Source organism: Anser brachyrhynchus (assembly GCF_964034855.1).
Source record: "Anser brachyrhynchus genome assembly, chromosome: 2".
In the NCBI taxonomy this organism is placed as follows: domain Eukaryota; kingdom Metazoa; phylum Chordata; class Aves; order Anseriformes; family Anatidae; genus Anser; species Anser brachyrhynchus.
In genome coordinates this window covers 96,227,830-96,254,134 of record NC_137695.1, presented here as the reverse complement: position 1 = coordinate 96,254,134, position 26,305 = coordinate 96,227,830, and the positions used below count along the sequence as shown (strand labels likewise).

The 26,305-nt window shown below is 37.8% G+C and overlaps 1 protein-coding gene and 1 long non-coding RNA gene across 7 annotated transcripts in view; both read right to left on the bottom strand.

Annotated features, from left to right (window-relative positions):
• The window catches only part of GABBR2 (gamma-aminobutyric acid type B receptor subunit 2), a 477,830-nt gene that overhangs the window by 225,495 nt on the left and 226,030 nt on the right, over window positions 1-26,305 (bottom strand). For all 6 annotated transcript variants that reach the window (XM_080580419.1, XM_080580424.1, XM_080580420.1 and 3 more), the window contains 3 exons: window positions 20,413-20,478; window positions 14,334-14,525; window positions 11,578-11,814 (listed from right to left, as the gene is read on the bottom strand). In XM_080580419.1, the coding sequence (XP_080436545.1) occupies window positions 11,578-11,814; window positions 14,334-14,525; window positions 20,413-20,478 (495 nt within the window). The remainder of the gene's footprint in view (window positions 1-11,577; window positions 11,815-14,333; window positions 14,526-20,412; window positions 20,479-26,305) is intronic.
• Window positions 1,149-11,571, bottom strand: LOC308189860. The gene is made up of 2 exons (XR_013946657.1): window positions 3,422-11,571; window positions 1,149-3,104 (listed from the first exon to the last, which is right to left on the bottom strand). It is a non-coding gene; the product is annotated as an uncharacterized lncRNA (long non-coding RNA).

Here is a 26,305-nt window from a genome sequence, read left to right as displayed (position 1 = left end):
CAAATACAGAAGTCTTAAAAACTAATACGAAAAATACTGGAAAAGTGTTTGAAGATGTACTATGTACATATCCAGAATAAATGTCATTATAATACTTTAATTTTCTTGTATTTCAACTAAAATTCTTGCAGGCTCCAAGAATCCTATTTACAACTAGAGGACCTCTCAACGGAGGAAAACTAGTTCATTGTAGAAACCATGACTGCCAGAAAAGAGGAGCAGTGGCGTATGAAAATATAATCTATTGAACATCAGACCTGACAACTTCAGAGCCTCTCCTGACTAAGTCAGCTAATAACACCATTTTTAATATTACAGGTAGTTTCATAATACTCAGCAAAATTCTATATTCAAGGAATATTTTTGCCTTGAGCTGTCATAAAGATTAACAACAGCAGAGAGTATGTTAATTGGTGAAGCCAAAATCTCAGAAGTACTGTAGTATGAACACAGAATTAAAATACAGTTTTAAATGTTTAATTTTTTTGCTGGCCAGAAAGTAAAAATTTCACACTGCAAAAAATTACCCAAGGGAAAATTTTGCTCTTAGGTGCACAAAAAAAATCCTATCAGGCTAAATTCCAGTTCTTCACACATCAGTGTGGGTCTCTTTCAATAAAGCCAGAAAAAGATTACTTTTTATAAAGTTTTTACATTGCCCATTGATAGAGTAACCTAGATCAAAACAAAATATAAATTAAAAAGACGGTCATGCAACTATTCAGCAACAGAGAGAAATAGTCCAATTAATATAAATCAACCAATCATTGTATATATAACACAAAAATTATCATAAGCATTAATTTTATTTCTTTTCCCAGAGCATCCAAAGCACTAATGTAAAGCACAAAAAAGAATGCAAGTTAGAACTACTTTCATATGTTGTCATTTCTTTTCTTTAAGAAAGATGCTTTAAGATTTGGACATATTTAGAAATATATTTCTCATTTACATGTTTTAATCATTCTTTACACTCTCAATATTTATAACAAAGCCAAACTGATGTTGAGATTTTAAAGTAGTATGATAACAGCTCTACGAACAGTAAAAAAAAAACTTATTCTGAAGATTTTCACAAACTGGTATATGAATAGTCTTCCTATTGCTTTGACCTTCATGATACTCTCTATATGCTCTGAGGTTTCTCCTTTTCCATATTACTATTTCAGATACTCAAATATCTGATACACAGTTAAGAATTACAGTGTCGTGCCAAAAGAATATATATAATGAGTGCAATTGATCACTAAAATATTCAGCATTTTTATGATTTACAAAATCCACACGAGAAGTTGCAGCCTTTTATAGGTATCAGTAGATGTTACTTTGTAAATTGCTATACTCCACCACATTATTTCCATCGCTCATAGTTATTTGACATCTGAGTTATGTAATTCCACATAGCACACTATCTAGAGGCATTCTCCAAGTGTGCTTGAACAAGCTCTTGTGTCTAATCATTCATTACTAACTTACAGCACTACAACAGATCAGCACTCTTAAAATGTATTCATTAATTCTAGAAAGCATTTCAGAAGCATTTTAAAACAAATTCTGTAAGTGAAAAGGATTTTAGAATAATATTTTGAGTTATGTTCACAAGTTAGTTATTAAAGCAGTTTGCTAGGTAAGGACCTCCTCCTGCTCACAATGAAGTTAAAAGAGATTTGCCACTGACTGCAACAGGAACAGGATAAAACCAGTAAAATCTTACTATATTTTGCCTTTACATGGAAATAATAATAAAATATGATGTCTAATAAAAGAAGTGAGAGCAATAATACTAAAATACTATTTTGCATCTTTATAGGATTATCCCAAAAGAGTCCTGGTATAAAGCTAGTAAATAATAACTTCCTTATCCACCTGAAATCTCAGCGAGAGTTTTAGGTACACAGAATGGAATTACCAGAGCTGGAACAATCCCAAGGCAGCAGGGCTAACATCTGTTCCAGTGGAAAATACAACAAGAATTGCAATCTCCTCAAGCACTCAGGAATTCAGTTTTATACCACTTCTAAAATATGTTCTTTCTACAATCATAGTGATTTTTAACTGAGATGGTTTTTAACCATCATAGTGGTTTTTAATTGAGAAAATTCAGGTACGTATGCAATGATCTCTTCTAGGAGGGGGCAAGATAAACCAGAGGCAGGTAAAGGAGTTTGCAGACTGAGGCCAATGCAGGATAACTAAAACTAATATTGCTGTTTCAGCCATTAAGCATACCGACAGAATAAGTTGCAACTGAAGGCTGCACAATGTTTGGTGAATTTCATCCCCAAACCACTGGGCAGCTGAGGGCTTGGGAACATCTATGGAAGATGTCATTGTTTGTCATTTTAAATGAAACTGCAGCAGACAGAAGCAGTAGCATTCCTAAATTCACCATGTATCTTTATTTCTTCTCTTAGCAACACTAAATGCAGGAATACTTATACTACTGGATACCACTGTTACCCTGGAAGGTCGTTAATTCATAGATCTCTGCCTAAATATCATTGTATCATCTGCAAAAATCTCACCTGGAAACACAGTTCAGCTGTGCCTGCGCCAGCCCAGACCTGTTTGATTCATGCACCATCTGCCAGCTAACCATAAAAGAGCTTTGTTGGCTCTTCAGGACCATCAAGCTCCATCTAATAAACACTTACATGGCCCATCTAGTAAACACACAGCCCATACAGATATGTCTATATCTGGACATATTTCCTTGGAACGAATGTACTCCGTTAATGATTTGCTCTCAACAAGGACAGTAAAATCATCTTCAAGAGAAGCACAGTCAGGTGAGATGATGCTCATTAAACTCTATGCGCTATTAAACAAAGCAGAACAAGGTACACTAGAGAATGGAAACTCAGAACTGCTCAGTGATGCAGATTATATAAAAGCCTTCCAGGAAATTTCTTCCTTTCCCATTATATTCTCCCCAATACACCTTCTCCTGTAGTCTTCTATTCCAGACTTGTTAAAATTAAAAAAAAAAAAAAATAGAGAAAAAAAAAGAAAAGGTGTGTATGTGAGAGGAGGTGGGGGGACATAGCTATGGATCTAATCTGTAGCTACCCTCTCTCAGGGTCTCCCCATCCAGATCGCACTCGCTCCATTCCCTCTGCACTCAAGATGTACATCTCTTGGGGAAGGCACAGTATTCCTCCCCTCCCGGGCCCAAGGTACAGCAACCTGGCTCTGCTTCTCCTTGCTCCCAAGGTTCACAACTCCACCTTCACACAGACTGCAGTATCCAGTATTTCTAAAGCCATACACACCACCTTTGGTGTATTTCATCCCATGATGAACAATTCTTCCATGTGTGGCAGGAGGTTGCAGCTTCTTCATCAGGGTCAGTATTGCCTTTGCAGGCAATACTTGAAAGGGGCTTGACATAATTTTTACTTGGCATATTATGTGCTACCACAGATACCAAGAACTGCATCAGGTCCCTGGGCAATTAAAGCATCTGGGACTTTCTCTTTTCCATCAACCCTCACCTTCCTTCTGCACCTCCCTTAACAGCAGTGTCCTAGTGCATTCTCGAGAGCTTACAGACACAGTTTCACTTAAAGAAATGGCTATATTTCACAACCTCTGGTTGTTAGAAACTGTCAACATTGTCAAAATTTTACACCATATTTTCCATTTGGGATTATAATTGCAGCAGAGACTTTCAGAGACCAAAACAGTTCTTACAGCATATATTGCAAACCATTAACTCTTTTCTGCTCTCTTGGACATGGACCACAGAGAGATGCTGTGTATATTCTTTTGCTGATATGAGATCAGCTCCAGAGATGCACACTGACTTGTCAGCTGACTTTGATCATAAGTTACTGGCAAGGTTTGAAGTCACAGTATAGGTAGACAGAGCTACTCAGGGTTTTGTATTAATTTTCAGAGATGATATTTCATTGATACACTTACTGCAAGAGGGTCACTTCTCCGTAAGTGTTTATTATTATTATTAATTTTTTTTAAATCCTGTCACCCTTTTTTAAAAGGTACCTGAACAGTATTTACTATTTCTTCTAACGACCTGTGTAGGACACAGAAGCTGTGTAACATTTTTCCTTTGTTTTCCACCATATGCTGGAGGGGGTGGCAAAAGAACACCTTACTTATTTAGTACTTCTGTCTAAATGGAGTGCAAGAGGTCATTTAACTATCAGGAAAAACAATCTCCTACTTATGCAAGTAATACCAGAACTCATAGTTCCTATGTTGGTTGTGCAGGATGTATATCTTTCCACTCTTTCTATATATATATATATAATAAGTATATTATAAATATATTATATATATTATATCATAAATATATAGATTATATATATACAATATATTATAAACATATGTATATATATTATATATATTATATCATATATATATAGATTATATATATACAATATAGTATAAATATATGTATATATTTAATGGTCCTCTATACCAACCTCAGATAAAACCCTGGAAGACATTATTTTGAAAACTGTTTTTAAAAGTGCTGACACCTTCTCCCACCTTAACTGCTGACCTGGAGAGCTTCCAAATTTCATAAATTTAATCTTTTCTTCAATCTCTCATCATTCAACTTTAAACAATATAGAACAGAAAAACAGTAAAAAAAAAATAAAAGAAAAATCAAGGTGGATTGTAAGCAGGCAGGTACAAATCAAAGCACACTTCAGTAAAAACAGTGTGTTGAAAGTACTGAAATGTACTTTATTTTTTTTTCAGAAGCCTGAAGAAGCACAAACACAATTACTTTCACTAGGGCGTTTTTTCTTTATTATTATTTGTAGGGATTTCTGTTAGTTGCATCCATAGTAGCAACAAAACAGGTTTCAGGGCATATTTTGTGTTATGTTAAACACTGTCTAGATTAAGACAAAACTAAATATAGGAGAAAGGAAGCTAAGATCCATCTTAGAAAACGTTTTACTAGCTTTTCTGTAAATGTATGTTGTTCATTTATTTTCATCAAATATCCACCTATTAGAGTGACAGATGCAGTAATAAGTGTTCTACAACTTCAGAATAAAGCTTTTTTTATTTGCCATCTACTATACCTATTAAATCATCAACTGCTTGTTAGCTTGAGGGCTAATCTTGAAATGTCACAGTTAATCTCAGTTTTCACTTTAGAAGTTTGGATTTCCTTCTGTATGCAGTTTTACATTGTTGACAGATGAAAACATTTGCACTGAATTTTCCTAATGAGCCAGCATTATTTATGACCCCATGCAAGCTTGCTGATGGCTTACTTTAGCAGCTCTCTATTTGGAGGAGTCTCCTATAAACAAATTGGCTGTATCGAGAGTAAATTATTCCCTCAACCTTTTATAGCACTCTCAGTTGTTCATCTGAGTTGGATAATGCAGTGGAAGTCAGGAGGGAGTAAGGAAGTAGGAGATTCACCACATTTATCTCCACTGCACTGAGGGAAGCTCAGATTTAAGGTTCAGGAAAGCCACAAAGAGATATAGGAGGTCTTTTACGCAGCCAGACCCCATGTATTTTTCTTTCTTGTGCTACACAAGAAAGCTTGTCACAGAAGGCAAGTTCTGAAAAATCAAAAGGAAACACAAGGCATTAAGTTCAGAGTGGTTCACGCTTATAACCCATGGTGTCAGGTGTGAACAAAACTGAGATCTGCCAATAGTTGGAAAGGGTTATAAGCATATGCAAGTGTATGTATACGAGTATATATGCACCTATAGTTGCCAAACCACATTTTGTTATCTTACTTAAGTCCCTCAAATTACCCAGTTATGGATAATGGCCAAATGTAAATTTTCAAGTGCTGAAAATTAAGACAAAGTCAAATTTGAAGGAACATGAAAAAGAATGCTATGAGAAACATGAACACTGAGAGCTATTTCTATAGACTTAGGTATTACATTGCACACTAGACCCTCTCCTCCCACCTTTTATGAAATTATATGTACTTTGAAAGCAGAATCCTAGGTTAACAAGGAGCTAGCTCCTCATCCAACTTTTTTACTATCTGCCTTGCCTTAGCCATGTCAAAGAAAGAAGGCAGGAAGGCAGGAAGGCAGGAAGGCAGGAGGGCAGGAGGGAAGGAGGGAAGGGAGGAAATTTAGACTCCAGGTATAAAAGGTATAAATAATTATAAAGGCTTGATACTGAACTATTCAAGCAAAATTAATTACAGTGATCAATGTCACTACAGAAATGTTTGTTAGACTCCCCTATTAAGCATAAGCTCACTTGGCTAAAGTCCTAATTGATTTCATCTGATTCTCTGCCATGGATCCAGGCATTTCTCAATTTCATAGGCCTAGGGAACATTGTTTTTTCCAGGATGCCATGAAATAAATACATTCTCACTGTTGCTATTCTGATGCTAATACCTCCTATATTTCTGAGATGTCTGGACAACACAATAGCTGCTGAAGCCTGGAAAGTGGAGGCGGACTGCTAAAATCAATCTTCAGAAATAATCAGCATCAAAACACGAAATGAACTTCATATCAATAAACATTTCCAGTTCTGAATCATGACTGGATCCATCTGAATGCGGGATGCCAGAGACAGGCATGAAAGCTATTTCATGGCAGTGGTTTCAATTGTTCAGCAGCTACTGTGATGGAATTTTATCCTACTGTGCTACAGAGACTCTGGCTGATGTAAAAGGAAATACAACACTGTATTTAATTTTCTCTCTCCTCCACTGTAATTCTTTTTCCATTACACACAAATAATAGAAGGCCACAAGGATGAGAAATAAATTAATAATTCTGAAGCCTGATTTATAATCACAGATAGCAGCAATAAACTCAAGCAGCAGAATACCCTACCACAACGACTACAGGGAACAAATGCCAAAGGTGAAGTGATTATACAAGTAAAAAAAAAAAAAAAATCTTTAAAAGGCATTTTTTAAGAATAATTCACCACCTGGCTACCCCACAGAACCCCTACAAACATTTACCATTCTGAAAACAAAATGGTATTTAATCTTTCCAAGAATAAAAAACATTTTTTTCCAAACAAATATCATCATTTCTGTAGTTCTAAGGTTACTGTGTAAACGTCCATAGCCTTTAAAAAGGGGAAAAAGAAAAAAAAAAAAGACTGAAATAAATCCTTCCACCTTCTAGATGGATTTTGATTCAGTATGCACTAAATATGACTCAGTATCCACAAAAGCCCTCATGAAAGACAGCTCAAATTCTTCACTAATTATCATGCTTCCAAGTTACAGTATGTAAATATCACACAGAATAAAGTTAGTCTTGTTAGACCTTTTTTTTTTTTTTAATTCTTTAGAAAAAGGATGTCGCTTTAGAACTATTCTAGCTCCATGGAAAATACTTTTTATTTTTCACACGTTTGATGGGCATGTTATTGGAAGTATGCTATTAACCGCTGTATGATTGGTATATAAATATATAGATATCACAGATAAAAATTTTGTTTCTTATCACTTTGTCTTTCTGCACTGCTTCAAACCAGTAACATTTCAACAGAGACCTCAGCAAATTCTCCAGCTCTAAATAACCTCTAGTGGATCTACTAATTATAGAAGGCTGTTCCTCAGACATCTACAATGGGTCAAAATAAATTGTGTGAATACTTTTTTTCTCTCATTTTCTGTCACTTAGGTTACCAGAAAGAATGTGTATTATTTGAGAAGAGGATAGGGATAAATTTAGCAAGCTAACAGACATCCGGTGGTTTATAAATCATGCAGGTGGCAGGGTTGCATTCAGCTTACATAGTTTTATCTTGACTAAGAAAAGTAGGGAAAAAATATCCAAAATCCTTTCAGAGGATTCTTTTTGTTATAATAACTCTCCAAAGTAAGTGTTCTGGTAGGTAAGGAATTAGAAAAAATTAAACCTAGTGCTGTATCAAAAGGACTCCTATCCTGGAAGTTGGTAGTTGCAGTTGGACCGCTCTAACCCCACAATGCCTTACGCAGTTTGAAAAGGCCTGACCTCAGTGGATCTGTGTGCAGAATTAGGATATACAGACTAACAGTATTATAGGAACATCCTCTGCAGGTCTTTTGTTTGTTCATATTGCATTTCTCATCACAAAGTTCTTTTGTACCTTTACAATACTGTCCAACTTAGCCTTTAAAAAAATAGCAGCAGATAACTATAGTACTGTTTCCTGATAAAACACCAAATAATACTTGTTTCCTTGGTCTATATTCCAAATGCACTACAACATTGTATGGTAATGTCTTTAACTACAAGTTAGATAATCACAGTGGAAAAATAAGAAAAGGAACCATTTTTCTAAGAGAAAAGAAAAACAAATGTGGAGAATGAGCAGAATCTTCATCGATGTTTAAGGAATACCTATAATTTTCTTTCCCACCAAGATTTCTAATAGTAAAACAGCACAAGTAACATCTAGGTACGGAACTTCTGGTGCTCAAAAGGAGGATTAGTTCTGTCAAGCCTTTGGGCAGTAACCTAAACTGTTTTCTAAATCCTGTCTCCATGAAAAAAAAACAAAAATAAAAAAAAAAGATTATATAAAAGAACAGAAAACTGGGGGAAAAAAAAAAAAAAGACATTCTCTATAATCAGGAACTTACACGCTTCACTCCTAACAAAAATTTTCAAAATTGTTATCAAAATAAATCAAAAATAAACAATCAACAACAACAACACAAAACCCACTACTCAACAATGATTATATTTATTGTGTTTTACTGTATATAATTTCAAAGAAAATTAATATTGCATGAAAGGATTTATTTTTTATGATGTGACTGTTTCTGATATATGGACAGAAAAGATAATGAAAGTTGAATCTTTTTATTAAGACTTTGCATTTTTAGATTCTTGTCTACAGCTTCTTTACCTTCTTTTCTTACTTAATCATTAACAACATATTTTACTGTATCATTGGATGAGGTGTTAAAGATTGATCATATTTAGCCCCTCCTCTTACTTCTTCTTTCAGAAACTCATTTTATATTTGGCATAGATGATTCTCTAGAACAAATGAATATCCTTTTCCTGTTTAGGATAAGTTATTAAAAACAAATTGTAAAAATTTCACTCAAAAATATTTTTCTGGAAAAATATTAAAATGCAGTTTGGCACTCCCAGACCTAAAGATTCCGTTCCCATGAAAGTTTTAAAGTAGGTCAAAAATGACAGCAATTTATTAGACTGAGTAATATAAAGTCTAAAAATATTTCTGGTAGGATTCAATCTGTTCCTTCAACTTTCTGAACATTGCAATGCAGAACTGTAAGGTCTGCTATGAAACTCTTTTTCACACGTTCTAGAAAAGCCTTAAGTATTGTTTGATCTAATTAAAACCCAAGAAAGTGTAGTTGGTATAGATTTTATTCTCTCCTTAACTTTTTGATTAATATGTTTTTTTTTTAGAACGTGTTATAGGGACAAGAAGTATGACCCTTTACAGATTAGAAAACAGAAAGTGAATTTAATATTGCTCAAAAAAAACCCACAAATATAATCTATGTTTATCAATATCACTGATATATATTTAGTCTGTGCATTGTCACAGTGACTTGGTGAACCAATCTTTAAAATAAACATTTTATTAAGTTCCTCAGACAAGTACTAATCACACTGAATAATCCTGCAGTAACTGCTTTAGAAAACATTATACCTGAAGAAATAAAGTTTATCAATGTGATTGAATATGTTTGGCAAAACTTTGATTCATTCCCTCTGTAAAAAGAGACAGTTCATATTTGTTTTTTTGCTGGTGTCTCTAAAAGTAATAAAAAAGACCCATCTACATCTTAGAGGTGTTTTGTGTGGGTTTGTGTGCATGTGTGTTTTACTGGGGTTGTTGTTTGTTTTTTCCCCTCTGGGGTGGAAAGAGGCTGGGCGAAGGGTAGGGGTTTAGTCATAAGATGGTAATTAAGCAGTGCTAATGAGATTTATCACTTTACCATAATGGGCTGTCAGGACAAAAACAACAGGCAAAAAGGTTACAAGGGGAAAAAAAAAAAAAAAAGCTAAAGGAGCTACATGGCCGCTCTACAGTTTGACAGATACTGTGCCTGGAGTAAGTCAGGACTCACGTTTGAGTCCCTGTATTGTCTGGTTTACAGCTGCCACTGACTGACAGAATTATCAAAGATCCGGTCCTGCTATGGATGCAACAGGATACCCCAGAACTGCACAATTCTTTTACTGAAGCCTTCAGCCAAACGCAGTGTAAAAAAAAAGAAAAAAAAAAAAAAAGTATATTGTACAGGCAACTAGATTCTAGTATTGCCTTGCCATATGATTGTTTGTTATTTACATATCTTAAATTAGTTTCAGTCACATTGTGATACATAGCAGCATAGCAGTCATCTTTAGCAATTAATACAGACACCAAAAAGTTGAGCCTGCTTCATTGTTCATAACTATACTTTGACATTTCCTCCTTGAAACCATTTGTGACATGTATGACAACCTTAGTTCTGCCGCTTCAACATGTTTTGAGGTTTACTGATATCCAAGACAATTTAAATTAACTCAGGGACAGAATGTGACAAGCTACTGCACAGTGGCAGAAATGATGCCAATTCTCTGCATGCTCTTGCTGCAGAGACGTTCCTAAAAGCATTACTTGCATGCACCACTGAGTTACACTTTTCTTCGAAACTCCTTATTTCCTTATCTAACTATGTAGCAGGCCATGAATGTGGCATAACAAAATGGGTTCTAGGAGCTTCTCTCATTTACTATTTACTACATATATTACATTATTGGAAAGCGTGAAGACCTTTCTCCCTGAAATGAAGTCTGCTCAGCTCTCTTGGTGATGGAGTACGGCTCTGCAGACTCTCTTCAACATGTTTGTTCCTTTAACTTCTGACTGATGTCTCAAATACATTTAAGCAATTAAGAAGTTTTAGGGCTACACTCCTTATTGCCTCTTATACTCTGCTAAAAAAAATAGAAGCAATGCAAAAAAAAAAAAACAAAAAATAACCTTACTATGAATTTGCAATGGTGCAATTCAAAACAGAATGAGATTATTACTACATGTGACCAACTTTTCAGTCATAGTCATGCTTTGTACTTGACTGTGAAAGAATACAAATTTTAAATACAGGCAAATGGTTACTGAAATTTGTTGGAGGATTTTTTAGGATTTACAGCACTGGAGTTGGAGACATTAGTGTACTATTACTGAAACCTATTACTGAAAATAAAAGATGGGGGAAATAGGTATTTTCAGAACACACCCCAGCTACTCCTCAGCTGTGAAAACAGTCACTTAAAAATGTTACTGCAGCTTGCAACACTAGTGGTTTCCTTAAGACAGATCTGCGTTGTTAATTCAGATCACATCCATGCTTAAAAATCTGATCACTGAGTAATGGAACAGTGTCATCTCTCGGCACCACAAGGTGGTAATGAACAAGAGTCTTAAGGCATCCACATTAATTGTGAAGATAAAGTAGAACTGAGGAATCTCTGAAGATAAAGGAAATACAGAGCTATCTTTTTTTTTTTTTTTTTTTTTGAGTATTTAAAATGTAATGTTTGCTTCAGCTACTGACTTAAAGCCACAAGTTCCTTCCACCGCATAAATACCTATAAATACTTGTTTTGGACTTACCGTTACTCCAAAGAAGTTGGTTTCATTCATAGCATCCAGAAAAATTTTGCCAAGTTTGTGATTTGTATAGTTAAAATCTTCAATTTTTTGGTGTTTGTTAGTGGCATTGAGATACTTCATTGCCCGCTGAAGAGTCTTGGCAATCACCCATATTCCGTCATAGGCGTAACCATGAAATTTGCTGGATTGCCCATCACCTCGTTTAGCATTGTATTCCCTTTCATATTGCTGTGGAGTCTGCAGAGGAGAAAAATTTCAGTCTTACTTCAAAACATAACATTTTACAGATTTGGGTCCAAATCTACACCATGAACTGCATGCTCCAATTTAGATGTTTGCATGACTAATATAGAAAAGGCAACCAAAGAAAGAAGCAAAAAAAATCCAAAAACATGTGCTGCTTGAGTTACAGACTGATGGTGGGACCAGAAGGGCTGATATAGGAGACAAAAAGACTGAAATGCAGTTGTTCTGCTTCTCTGTATGAAGAACAACTTTGTTTGTTTTGCTTTCATACAGAAAGTTTTAGTTCAACCAAAGCTGTCAGCCTAGGGTGCACATTGGTGAGCCATAATACCAGAACATACTAAGTCTGTATCCCTGCAAATTATTGCTCTGATTACATTCTATAGGATAATGCAAATCAATTAATTTTTACTTAAGCAACTATTTGCTTAATGTGCAATTATTTAAGTGGCAATTTGTGTACATTTTACAAGTTTACTATGCTCTTTATGGTGTGCTCTGTTATGATTCACAGATTCACAGATTCACAGATTTCTCTAGGTTGGAAGAGACCTCAAGATCATCGAGTCCAACCTCCGACCTAACACTAAGTACTCCACTAAACCATATCCCTAAGCTCTACATCTAAACGTCTTTTAAAGACCTCCAGGGATGGTGACTCCACCACCTCCCTGGGCAGCCCGTTCCAATGCTTAATAACCCTTTCGGTAAAGAAGTACTTCCTAACATCCAACCTAAAACTCCCCTGTCGCAACTTTAGCCCATTCCCCCTCGTCCTGTCACTAGGCACGTGGGAGAATAGACCAACCCCCACCTCTCTACAGCCTCCTTTAAGGTAACTGTAGAGAGCGATGAGGTCGCCCCTGAGCCTCCTCTTCTCCAGGCTGAACAAGCCCAGCTCCCTCAGCCGCTCCTCGTAAGACTTGTTCTCCAGACGCCTCACCAGCTTGGTCGCCCTTCTCTGGACTCGCTCGAGCACGTCCATGTCCTTCCTGTAGCGAGGGGCCCAAAACTGAACACAGTACTCGAGGTGCGGCCTCACCAGAGCCGAGTACATGGGCACAATCACTTCCCTCGACCTGCTGGCCACACTGCTTCTTATACAGGCCAGGATGCCGTTGGCCTTCTTGGCCACCTGAGCACACTGCTGGCTCATATTCAGCCGACTATCCACCAATACTCCCAGGTCCTTCTCGGCCAGGCAGCTTTCCAGCCACTCATCTCCCAGCCTGTAGCTCTGCTTGGGGTTGTTGCAGCCCAGGTGCAGGACCCGGCACTTGGCCTTGTTGAACTTCATACAGTTGACCTCAGCCCATCGCTCCAGCCTATCCAGATCCTCCTGCAGAGCCTTCCTGCCCTCGAGCAGATCGACACACGCACTTAGCTTGGTGTCGTCTGCAAACTTACTGAGGGTGCACTGGACGCCCTCATCCAGATCATCAATAAAGATATTAAAGAGGACCGGCCCCAGTACCGAGCCCTGGGGGACTCCACTAGTGACCGGCCTCCAACCAGATTTGACTCCATTCACCACAACTCTCTGGGCCCGGCCATCCAGCCAGGTTCTAACCCAGCGAAGCGTACGCCAGTCCAAGCCCCGAGCAGCCAGTTTCTCGAGGAGAATGTTGTGGGGAACGGTGTCAAAAGCCTTACTGAGGTCAAGGTAGACCACGTCCACAGCCTTTCCCTCATCCACCAAGCGCGTCACTTGGTCATAGAAGGAGATCAGGTTCGTCAAGCAGGACCTGCCTTTCATAAACCCATGCTGACTGGGCCTGATCGCCTGCTTGCCCTGCAAGTGCCGCGTGATGACCCTCAAGATAATCTGCTCCATGAGCTTCCCCGGCACTGAGGTCAAACTGACAGGCCTATAGTTCCCCGGGTCTGCCCTCCGGCCCTTCTTATAGATGGGCGTCACATTGGCTAGCCGCCAATGATGAGTTGCCTTTTTGTAAAGATCCCTTTCGTGCTCAGTCAGCAAGGCATGAAAGACAACAGATGAAAAAAGATGAAAAGCAGCAAAATCAGGCATGTTTATTCATTGGCTAGAGTTTGCATGCATTTGTTCTATGATAAAATATTATGTACTTTATGGAAATGCCACATATTTACATGCTTAAAGCAAGACCCACCCCTAGCCCCCCGTTCTGAGTTACATATCACCAATGAAATTAGATATTTGCAGTATTAGGGACAAACATAAGAGTTTTCTATTTCTGTGCTCAGTTATATTAATTTGCCACGATACAGCATGTAATATTGCAGACTCTAATTCAAGCTTTATTGTATACTTAGCTGTAAGATGCATAGAGGGGATGCATAAGATGCATTGGAATTGACTTCTAAATATTTTGAAATTGCAAATCAATGGAAAGAAGAGAATAACTATGATGAACGCCAACTCTGCAGAAGCACCTTGTAACTTGACCTTTTTCCTCCATGCTTTATTGTGCCATGATGTTGTGAGACTACTAACTGTATAAAAATATAGCTGGAGGAAAAAAACTAACCCTTCCTGATATGGTCTTTATCATTTTTGAACTGAGAGGCTCAAAATCCACTCCAATATAACCTTCCATGGCTGCAAGAAGATTTTTGCTGAGACACTGTGAGGAATTTATCCAGGATTCCCACCAAAGGTTTTCATACCACCCTGGAATAATCCACTGATATTTGCTGCCATACATTTCTTCGTCATAAGCCTACAATGAAAGAAAAATAGAAAAGTTAATAGATATTTTAATAGACATATTAAACATAAAGAATATTGTTTATTGTGTTTTTCATCATTAATGAAGTAATGGCCTGACTTTACAGCAGTAGAAGGAGGAAACTATGGGAATGCAAAGAGGAAATATTAGTCACTCAGAGCATAACTGTTTTGAAAAGTATCCCAAAGATCTTCCCCAAAGCCTATCAGATATATAAAGATGAATAGCAAGAAATACAACATAGGAAAACCTCCTAAATACATTAATACTAAAATTAAAAGTGGGCTTGAAATCTGTTATAATGGTGCCAACTCAGTTCAGAAATGCATTATGCACAAAGCAATTTTGTTTGGCCCCTGGTTGCAAGAGCTGATGTTCAGCCAAAATCAAATTTCATGCATTTGTATACAGTGCTGCTCGAAAGAGCTCCTGGTCTGAAACCCAGTGTTTGCCATCTCATATGTTATTATACAATCCACATAAATTACTTGTCTTTCTCTCTCTCTTTAATTCTATCCTTCCAGAAATACATCTGTTTTTGTTTTCCTGCCCATCTCCGCTCTTTCTACTGATACAGTGACACTGCATCCCATGTCCAGCTTTGAGGAAAATAGCAATTCCATCCTGCAATACGTTTTGATGTCCAAACAAGTTTCTGCTACACAATGAGGTGATTCAAGGCCTTTCAGTGATATAGTGTCTTTTATTTGTCAGTTTTCAAATCACCGAGGACACAAATTAACACTGAATGGTACTTTTAGAGAAGGGCAAGATTTGACAGCTTCCTCTGCTCTATACAGATTGAAGTATCAAACCATATGTTGCAGGGCATTATTAGCTATGAAGTATCCTGAACCTGGAGCTATTGGAATTATTCTGTTTGCATGAGCACTTGAGTCTGTCTTCTAAATAATCTGTAAATGTCCTGGGATATTGTGTAAAAATTAAGTTTCCAAATGGCCAGAAATTCTGTCCTGGAAAATGAGGGATCATGCCCAACAAGGCTGCAGTGAAACTTTTTCTGGCAGCTATTCCTTTGAGATCTGGTGGAATGACAGAGTTGGAAGAGTGATCTGAGGAAGCCAAAAAGAAGAGGAACAAAATTAATTCCCTTAAAGCTGAGCACCGTGTCACTTTTCCAGTGACAGCACAACTAGTGCTTAGGCCTAAAGAAGACTTATATTTCAAAACATTGGTTGGTTGGTTGGTTGGTTGGTTGGTTGGTTGGCTGATTGGTTTGTTTGTTTTGGTTGTTTTCCCCACAGTTTCCTCCCTGCTGATTCTGCTGCATGGAGATGATTCTGATGCTTAGGAGATGCACTTCCTTGACATAAAACATATGGATCTTTCTTGAGCTGTTTGAATGCACACAGATCACCTCTTACAGCTTTTAGATTCTATAAGGAAGATTAATTGGCACACAACAGCAGGGTAAAGAAGGTTTATAAATGCTATCAGAACAGTGTAAAGTAGTTACAGTGTCTTCCCCAATCCTTCCTGTATGCCCTATGCAGGCTACAGAACCCTGATTACAGCCAAGCATCTAGGGAAATATCCTCAGTATTTTCTGCCCTTGTGAGACTGAATTTGGTATCTTTTTTAAAAACTTTAAATTCTTGTTTGAATCCATAAAGAGATACTTATTTAGAACAAAAAAAATATTTTGGAATTGCAAAATGCTTGGTGAGGTAGAAGCTCTCGCTCAGCACTTTACACACCTATTTTGTCACTGTCCCTTCTCTCAAAAACTCACATTAACAAACAGAGCTGCTGCCCAGAAATTAGCCAAAGATGAGATGATCAATTAAACATTTTTTTTGCTCTTATAAATGGCCATACTTAAAGGTTAGCTGACTATTTAAATGAGTTTTAAAATGTAAGCTTAACTGAGCCTTATAGGAATTAGATACAAACAGGTTTTAATAATATGCCAAAATTAAATCTAATTTCTAAAGTGTATTATGCTGGAGATTTTGATTAATTATGACTATAGAGCAAGTTTGAAGAAATTGTTTTATTCTGTTAAGGGCATAAAGAAATCAGGACAAAAGACAAGCAGGCACCATGCACTTGTTAAAGAGACCCTTGCTATTAATTAGTTTTAGAATAAGCTAATTAACAGAATTACTTATAAGTTATGAAATGATTAATTTATTAATCAGACTGTAAGGGATGTAAGGTTGGAGAGGATATACTATATTATTTGTGCATGGCAGAGAACTTTATTTTTAACTGCGAAGTGTTTCTCAGTGTGTCAGCAGGGATGTTGGTTCTTCCCTTTGATTGTTTTGTACAATGGGCTTGCATTACTCAAAACAGGAGCAACACATTCATAAAAAGCTACAGGTTATCTTTGCTGGTGCTGAATCTGCATTCATATGCAAATGAAAGTCTGCTCCAGTTGTTTAAAAGAAAACAGCAGCAACAACAAAACACACTTAATTCTGTAAGGAACCATTTTTACATCCTTCAAAAACAAGACTTCGCTCTTAGTGAGCTTTTGCCTTTGCTAATGGAACCATTACACTGAATATCATTAGGATTTTATCTGCAAGCTATTTTATGGATGCTGCCTTATTTCAAATTTCATGATATCTAAAACAGAGCATAACACATTTGGTGTTCATTTAAAATACACATCTTCAACACATATATGGAATGCTATTAGAGACAGACTGGTAGGAAATATGTAATAAGGAAGCCCCAAAAATTTTGTGAGATATAACAATGCCTCTTAGTAGTCAGAGAAAGCCAGTTTTGCTTTCAACATAGCACATCTGAGATCTGGAATCAAGTGTAAATCAAAAAGCTGAATCACCTCAGCCTCTGTAAAAAAGCTTTCTGCGTGTAGGAAACAAATACTGGTATACTGTGCAAAAGTGGCTGCAAAACCTCACCCCCATTGTCTTTCCATCCTGTTTCCGTCATGTCAGCATGGACACATCTTACATCCCACCTCTACAAAATGCCTGTAGACTTGTGCATTGCCATGAACCTCCATCTGTTTCTCATTAAAAATCAATGGTGCCTTTAATTCCAAAGCCGAGACTCAGCAGTAAAATTCTATGAGCTCAAGGAGAGTAGAATCCAGTCCTTCTGTATCAACAGGGCTGATTAAACCTTGCTTTAGTTATTATTAAATGTTTACTATAAGAGACACGCAAAGCTCATACAGTGACATATGTGTAATATTCACCTTCTTTAACTGTCTTCAGACAGATAATTGTATCAGCTAGGCTGACTTGATGTGCATCCCTATGGCTTAAAGATATGTGGAAAAATTTCCACTAACTTTTTTAGACAAATTTTCTGCAGAATTTGAAGTTTTCTTTGGGAAGATAGTGCAGTTGCATGTCAATCCAATTTCAAATGAAAAACAAAACAAAAGAAAACTTCACAACAGTCCAACATAGCTGAACAGTTTGGCTGTTGAATCGTTAGGTTTTGAGCAAAATACCCTTATTTCTATTCCATGAAAAAATATCACAGTCATCCCACTGAGGTGAAAACAATGGAAAGCTAGGATTTCCCACAGAACTACAATTGCTAACTGCTTTTGACACTCATGTTAAATGAATAGCTAAGATTATGTAAACCATCATAGGAAACACCTGCTAACATTCACTTAGGCTTGATTTAGTCCTGTCATGTTTTTAAAGTTTCCCACTGGATTAGGCTACCTTTTAGTCCATTTATCATTGAGTTATGTGCAATGCTTCCTTTGTGTGTATATGCATGTGTGTGCAAAGAATATCCAGGTAAAATGAAAACGAGCATATAAACTCTAATGGAGGTCCTGAGGAAACTTCACAGTGTATGACTGTTGACTCCAGACAGAAAACCAAGGTATACTTTAAAGACTTTCCCACCTACATAAATCATTAACAAATAGTATTCCTGTTATAACCACTATCAGAAATGCATATATATATCTTCCACCGGTACAATAGCACCTCTCTCTAACAAACCCAAAGCTCTGTTATATTCTTCAAAATATAACAGGGAATCACAAACACAACCTGTCTGAAGTTACACCTGAGGAAGGGGGTTAAAAAACTTGACATAACTAAGTTATTGTGCTCTTAGATACATAGCTGTAGGAGTGCATGAGTCAACAATATATTTTATGACTAATAACAAGCTTACTGACACATTGTAGTGTATTAATATATAAATGACCTACTTTGAACTGCCCTCTCCTGCATTCAGTCTCCTGCTGAAACTCTCATATTAATATATTTATTAAAGCATAAATACATAATCTCCTCGTTTTCTCCAGGCTCCAGAAAAAAAAAATCCACCTTATTATTTTTGACACTAATGTACTTTAGAAGAAGCCGTCACTCTTGAAACTTGAATTACGCATGCTTTCTGTGTTAGTACCAAACTGTTCCGGTAGAAAGCTGCACCAAGTTTTTGTGTTCAAGAGACAGTCCCTGCCATAAGTCCTTCAGACTCTTCAATCCTCAGTATGGACAAGAAGACACCTTGCCCATGAGGATTTCTAGGATTTCTTCAGCGTCCTCATGGATACACAAACATGGAACAGAACTGTAGAGGAAAGCAACAACATACTAAGGGAAGTGGCCTTAGTAAGGTCAAAAACTTGCCAAGTACTGGGTTGGCAGACAGCTGTGATTAGGACACCTCGGCTGGGCAAATGAAGCCCAGTCACCAGAGATCTGTAGAGGATGTGAGCCATGGAAAGAACCTTCTTTCTTGCAGGAATGGAAAAATTGAAGATTATCTTTGTCAATCCAATTTAAATTCTGGAACAAAAAGATCTATATATAAAGACCAATCGGAGCTGAGAAGAATGAAGAACCAAATAATGCTTTCCATTTCCTTTTAGATGCAAACAGATTTTGCTCCTTCCAAACATATTCTGCAATAGCTCCTTTCCAAATTTTGCCAGCAACTAGGACAGATGCTGAATAAGAGCCAACATATGTCTGAGGCACATGTAGCACTCAGATTTTGAACATTTGCCTTTCCTTTCTTTGCTTGGATAGGCAACTTTGTTTCTCTAAGTGAACATCGAAAGACACCCTCTGAAGTTTAAGTGCCATCGTGATTGCTTTTCCACTATATTCTCTGTATTATTGGCTCATACTGGATTAATCTGGTTATTTAGACTAATAATTCAATACTAGTACAAAACAAGGCCCACTAAAATCTGCCTATTTGGGGTTCATTTATTTATTGATCAGATACAAAAAAAAAATCCACATTTTACTCCTGCTTCTTTCAATGGCAATCAGACTGTTTGCAGCACATTCAAATACATACAAACAAATGGTGAAGATACATTCAGTGAAATTATATATGCTAGTCTTACTACATTTCTTTTAATTCAAATTCCGTATACTTTTACAAAGTAATATTTTCTTTCAGTAAGAATATGTCAAAGGTACAGTAAGTGGGAAGTGAATGGTGACTATACAATTAATAACATTTTGGGTAGCAGAAATAATTAGAGTTGTTTGGTTAACCTCTAGAGGAACCGTTTGAATTTTTTAATTCTTCCAGAGCAAAACATGCAAAAATACGTACATGCAGACCTAATGACCAGAGCACAGCTCTTTGACATGATGCAAATCTGCCAGTTCTCTGCATCTGTAGCTACATATACAACTACATAAACAAGTGTTTCCTATGACCTGACATGAAGTTCAATCTGGCATTTAATTCCAAAACAGGAAAGCAGAAATAAAATCTAACCATGAAGGCTGTGCCTAAATTCCACTAAAATCAAGTGCAAAGTATTTTACTGAAACAGAAATGGAGCAAAGCATATGTAACTGTTTATAGTCAAATATATTTTTATTCAAATGTACCACATCTTTATTCAGATATGCAATTACATATATTTACTTACACAGCAGAAAACTTTCACAGCCATTTCCTCATCAAACTGGCCAAGGATTATCCGAACGTCATTACCCTGTAGATTAAATAAGATGCAAGGAAGTTAAATACAGTCACAGCCTTTCCAGAATCAACTTCAGCTGGCCATTCAAATCCTGTGGAGAGTTGGAACAGATTACAGCTGCAGACAGCAAAATTCATTCAGAACTATTCCACGTTGTACAAGTTCAAGATCTTGAAACAATGCAAGAGGGGGCAGCTGAAGTGTTTGAAAAAAATGGTTACGCAATTGCACTTATGAGAAAAAAAAAATGTAATGTTTATCTTGTGAAATATTATTACTCAAAAACACTAAATTACCAAATATTCATTTGATGTCTTGCAAGATTTTTTCTTTTAATATTAATTTTGTATATTAAAACATGAAAATGTTTTGAAAACATGTACTTTTTGCTGTTTATACAAACTAATCACGTGAAGATGAGAGAATGGAGATTTTTGAGATAAAATGTGTTCATATTATGCCCTTTTTGGTAATTTTAAAGGGTCTTATTCATACAACATCTCCTCTGCAGTCACTATAACACATTTTCAATCCCTCTTTCCTTCCCACTTCCAAACAGAAAAAAAAAAAAAAAAAAAGAATCATACTGAGAATGTATGACTGACTTAAAAAGAAATCATTTTACTTTCATACTTAGAAGTATATTAACAAAATATCCCTAAATATTCCTAAATTCAGGAGCACATACAGTTAAGTATTCCTTGAGAAACTGGTCTGGCATTCTTTCATGCGAAAAATTATGGTTAACTTCTATAAAACAAAAAACAGATAGTTTTTTATAACTTAATATTACCTTTTATTTCACACAAAAGCTGGGTTCTCAGTAATAGGTTGAGCAAATATGATTTTTCATTTCTTTTATAAAAGACTGGATTAGAATTACTAATAGCTCTTTCCCTCTCCAAGGAAAAAAGAAACAGACGATTCAGTGTGAATTTCAGTGGTGAAAAACATTCCGGTTTTAATTAAATCAATTTATCAAAGATTTTCAGTTTAGGTAATTTCTATGTTTATTTCCTGTTCAGTATAAAATACCATTATGGACAGTGAAGAAAAATACTATAATGCCTCTGCAGTTCAATGCATGAAATTTATCTTCGCATGGTCAAAATGGTAAAATACATAATATGCTTTGCTCATTCTGAACCTGTGCATTTTCAATAAGCCTACTTATCTTTATTTTTATAGTTAGCCACAGGTTGATAAAGCAATATAAATCTTATTGAAACAGATTAGATTCTTTTTAAACAAATCTAGCAAGGTCATGTGAAACTAAACAAACATATTATGCTCACTGTCAGCAATAGTATTACATTCTTTGTAAGGACAAAAAGTAGATTTAGGAATTAAGTGGCAAAAAAGCTCATCCATGTTTTCTAGTTTTCATGTTTTAGCAATCATTTTGGTCACTCTTGGAACTCCAAATTGCTTGACTTCTCTGAACACAAAAACACATATTTAATATTTTAAAAATAGTAGGTTGGTTGAAAAAAAACAAGTGACACAGCACTGAATTATTAAACTTAAAATTGAATAAATTCCTTTTCATTTTATAACATGATGAGAACCAATAATAATAATAATAATAAAAATAACACCACCACCACCAAAGAAACAAAAAAAAACCACAGGACATGTGCTGTCTCATAGATTAGGAGTGCCAGAGGCTGTAGGCAAGATGTACAGGGTAAGAATGCATGTGCAGCATCACTGCTCACTGGCTGTAGACAACTTTCATACTGAAGGTATAGTAGCGCCTGTGGTACCATGCCCTAAGACATTACTTCCAACTGATTATCACATAAGCCACAACACATTTCCCACAGTAAATATGCTTTTATAGTAAAGCACTATGAAAAGTGTACGGTCCAACCTATTTTTTTTTCCCCAGAAATATCTTTTCAATATTCTTACTGGCTGCTGGGATTGTCTTGTACTAACATCATTGTGCAACCAGTTTGGCAATAGCACTCAGACCCAAATCTTGGACATCCAGACACAAAGAATCATAGAATCATAGAGTATCCTGAGTTGGAAGTGACCCACAAGGATCACTGAGCCCAACTCCTGGCTCCACACAGGACCACCCAAAAAAGAAATCCTATGTCTGAAAGCGCTGTCCAAATATTTCATCCAGCAGGCTCGGTGCTGTGACCCTGGGGAGCCTATCCCAGTGCCTGACCACCCTCTGGGTGAAGAATCTTTCCCTAACCCCCAGCCTGACCCTCCCCTGCCCCAGCTCCATGCCATTCCCTCGGGTCCTGTCGCTGTCCCCAGAGAGCAGAGCTCAGCGCCTGCCCCTCCGCTCCCCTCGTGAGGGAGCTGCAGGCCGCCATGAGGCCTCCCCTCAGCCTGCTCTGCTCTGGGATGAACAAACCAAGGGACCTCAGCTGCTCCTCAAACATCTTGTCCTCTAGACCCTTCACTATCTTTGTAGCCCTCCTTTGGACACTCTCTAATAGTCTTAGGTCCTTCTTATACTGTGGTACCCAAAACTGCACACCAGTGCAGAGCAGAGCAAGACAATCCCTTCCCTCGACTGGCTCGCAATGCTGTGCTTGATGCACCCCATGACACGGTGTAGTGGGTTTACGTGGCAAGGTTTTGGTAGCAGAGGGCCATAGGGGTGGCTTCTGTGAGAAGGATCTAGAAGCTGCCCCATGTTTGGTAAGGGCCCCACTGCTGACTAGAGCTGAGCCAGTAAGTGATGTTGTTTTGCGCCTCTGTGAGAGCATATTTAAGACAGGGAAAAAAAATGGCCTGTGGTGAGGACCGTGGTGAAGCAGGCTGTCCCCCTGCAGCCCATGGAGTACCACTGTGGAGCAGGGTTCCACACTGCAGCCCGTGGAGGAGACCACGGTGGAGCAGGTGGACCTGCACCGACGGAGGCTGCGGCCTGTGGAAGACCCCTGCCGGAGCAGATTCCGGGCCGGACCTGTAGCCCGTGGAAAGGAGACCACGCAGGAGCAGGTGACCTGGCAGGAGCTGCTGCCCGTGGGGGATCCAGGTTGGAGCAGTTTGCTCCTGAGGGATGGACCCCGCGGTACGGACCCATATCTGGAGCAGTTCTTGAAGAGCTGCTGCCTGTGGGAAGCCCACGCCGGATCAGTTCAGCAAGGACTGCATCCCCTGGGAGGGACACCACAGCACAGGGGACAAGAGTGACCGAGAAGGAGCGGCAGAGAAGAAGCCCTATAGACTGACCATAACCCCCATTCCCCTGTTCCCCTGCACCACTCAGGGGGAGGAGGTGGAAGAGGGTGGATGGGGGGGAAGGTGCTTTTGGTTTCTTTCCTTTGTTTCTCAGTTCTCTAGCTTGTTAGTAATAGGTAATAAACCTTACTATCTCCCTACGCTGAGTCTGTTTTGCCCGTCACGATAATTACTGTGAGATCTCCTCATCCTTATCTCAACCCTTGAGCCCTTTTCATCGTATTTTCTCCCCGTTCCTCTTTGAGGAGGGGAAGTAAGAGGGCGGTTGTGGTGGAGCTCGGCCACCCACCCGAGTAAAACCATCACACACGGTTGGCCCTTTTGGCTACCAGGGCACAACGCTGACTCGTGTTTAACTTGCCATTGACCAGAATGCCCAGGTCACTTTCCACAGGGTTGCTCTCCAGCCTCCCATTCCCAGTCTGTACATACATCCAGGATTTCTCCATGCTGGGTGCAGAATCTGGCACTTGCTCTTGTTGACAAATAGTTCTTGGAACAGTTAGGGCAACCGCAATCTCAGAAAGCAAGCTTTTCTCAGAAGAAAATGGAAGAACAATCTAGGCAAAGGTGCTCTGAGGGAGACAAATCAGAGAAGCAGAATGTCGCTCTGGGTAAGAAAGGTACTTTGGGATGAATACTCAGAATGAGTCAAGGATGTTGCTAGGTTAAATGGAGGGTATGGGATTGCAGGGTCAAGCTGCCAGTGAATATCTGGCTAACTATCTTTTTCTTTGTCCAGTTTCATATTCTATTATTTTAGTTGATTAGCTTTGGAAGGGAAATGACAAGAGATTCCTCCTGTTTATAAACTATGCAGATATCAATACAATGCCATAAAATGCAGTGTAGGGGGGTTTATGGATTACAGTTTAAAAAGAGTGAATAATAATTTAGTATGCAACCATTTAACTAAGAATTGTATGTCAGAACTTACGTAGAAGGAAGTCATTCAGGTAAATCTGTACAATAGCTCTTCATCTTCCTTGCATAACATCTTTCTCTGTGCAATGACATGCTCCTCAGCAAGCCTGTTTCTCTCCAACTCTGCTTTTTGCATTTCCATTCACATTTTTCCCAGATTTGTCTCTAAAGAATTGCATTCAGTATGGTAAACAAGCCTAGTTCCATTTGAAGCCAGAACTGGGACTGTTGACTGTCCTGTAAAACAGACCCTGAAGCTACAAATTCATGTGTCTGGGCATAATTCAAATCCCATGCATAGACTTTATCTGCTCTGCAGTTTACCTGAACTGGGTTCATTTCACTGCTCATGTACTAGGACATATGTCCACGTTATAGTCTTATGCAAAGAAATATATCAGACACTTTCTGGCACATATTTTTTTCCCTCCTTAGGTCACACTGGTAAATCAACCAGTATGATTTCCTGGCATAAATACACTATTCTCCCACACCAACTCTCATAGGATTGATGCAAATTAACACAGCACAACTCTCTTATAGGATTCAAAGAGGCCATCCACTGGATCCTAGCAAGTGCTAAGTATTCTTTCTTTTTCATAGAGTTGTACATTGGTTGTATGGAACTGAAGCATATTTGACAGAACAAGTTTTAATTCATGGAACTAGGCAGGTATCTATGAGAAGATTAAAAACATCCCATGGGGAAGGCAACTCACTAAACTATACTTACAAAAAAAAAAAAAAAAAGAAAAAAAGACCAGAGTTTAGACCATTTGCCTGTGAGCTGTCATAGTTACACTTCTCAGAGATTAGAGCAGCAATATCAGCATTTAAGCTTTGCCCCTCAGTAAGCAATACATATGTTCTTACCCTTTGAACTAAAGTTCAGACAAGAAAACTACGAACAGTTACATTTCATTTACCCACAGTTATGTTTGACTTTCCATAAAAACATGTTTTATAAGTGAAGACTACCACACAGCCTTAAAAGTGAATGACTCTCCTGTTCCCTTCTTTCTTTCTTATAGGAGAGGATATTATTCATTCACTAAATATAAAGTGTATTTGGCGTTGGGTAGTACACTGTATTGGCAGCTGGGTAGTATAAACCCTGAAGCCAATGAAGGTCAAAACATCTAAGATGCTCTAAGGAGAAAGGAAGAACTTGTCTTCCACTGCCATTTCTGGTATCCCGGATATGAGGCACTCTTTAGCCTCTTCAGTTTCTAAGCACTGTACATTATGCTGGAATAGGCAGCTATTATTTTTTTTTTCAGCCTGCAGAGCTGTGATCAGATTTTAATCTGTCTCATTTCTAATGAATAACAGCACAATGTTGTATTACACAGCTTTCCAGAGAAGGATTGCTGCAATATCTCATCTGCCAGGAAGAGTCAATGTCTTGGCAGGCTCTTTATGAAATATCTAAATTGAACTGCTCAGATACTCTGTCATATTCTCTACCATGTATCTGACAGTCAAGATGTTATCAATAAATCTACTCGTAGCTGGGTAGCTTTGTCAATACAGGTATCCACATGTCCTGCCTCCAAAATGCCTGGATGTCCATTTGCAGGGCTACAGGTGAGCCTCTAACCTAAGCTATGGAATTACTGGTGGAGAAGGTGAACTAGAGGATTTCAGCTCCCACCTCCACCACCATGTTATCTATGTTAGCACGTATGTCACTTGCTTAAAT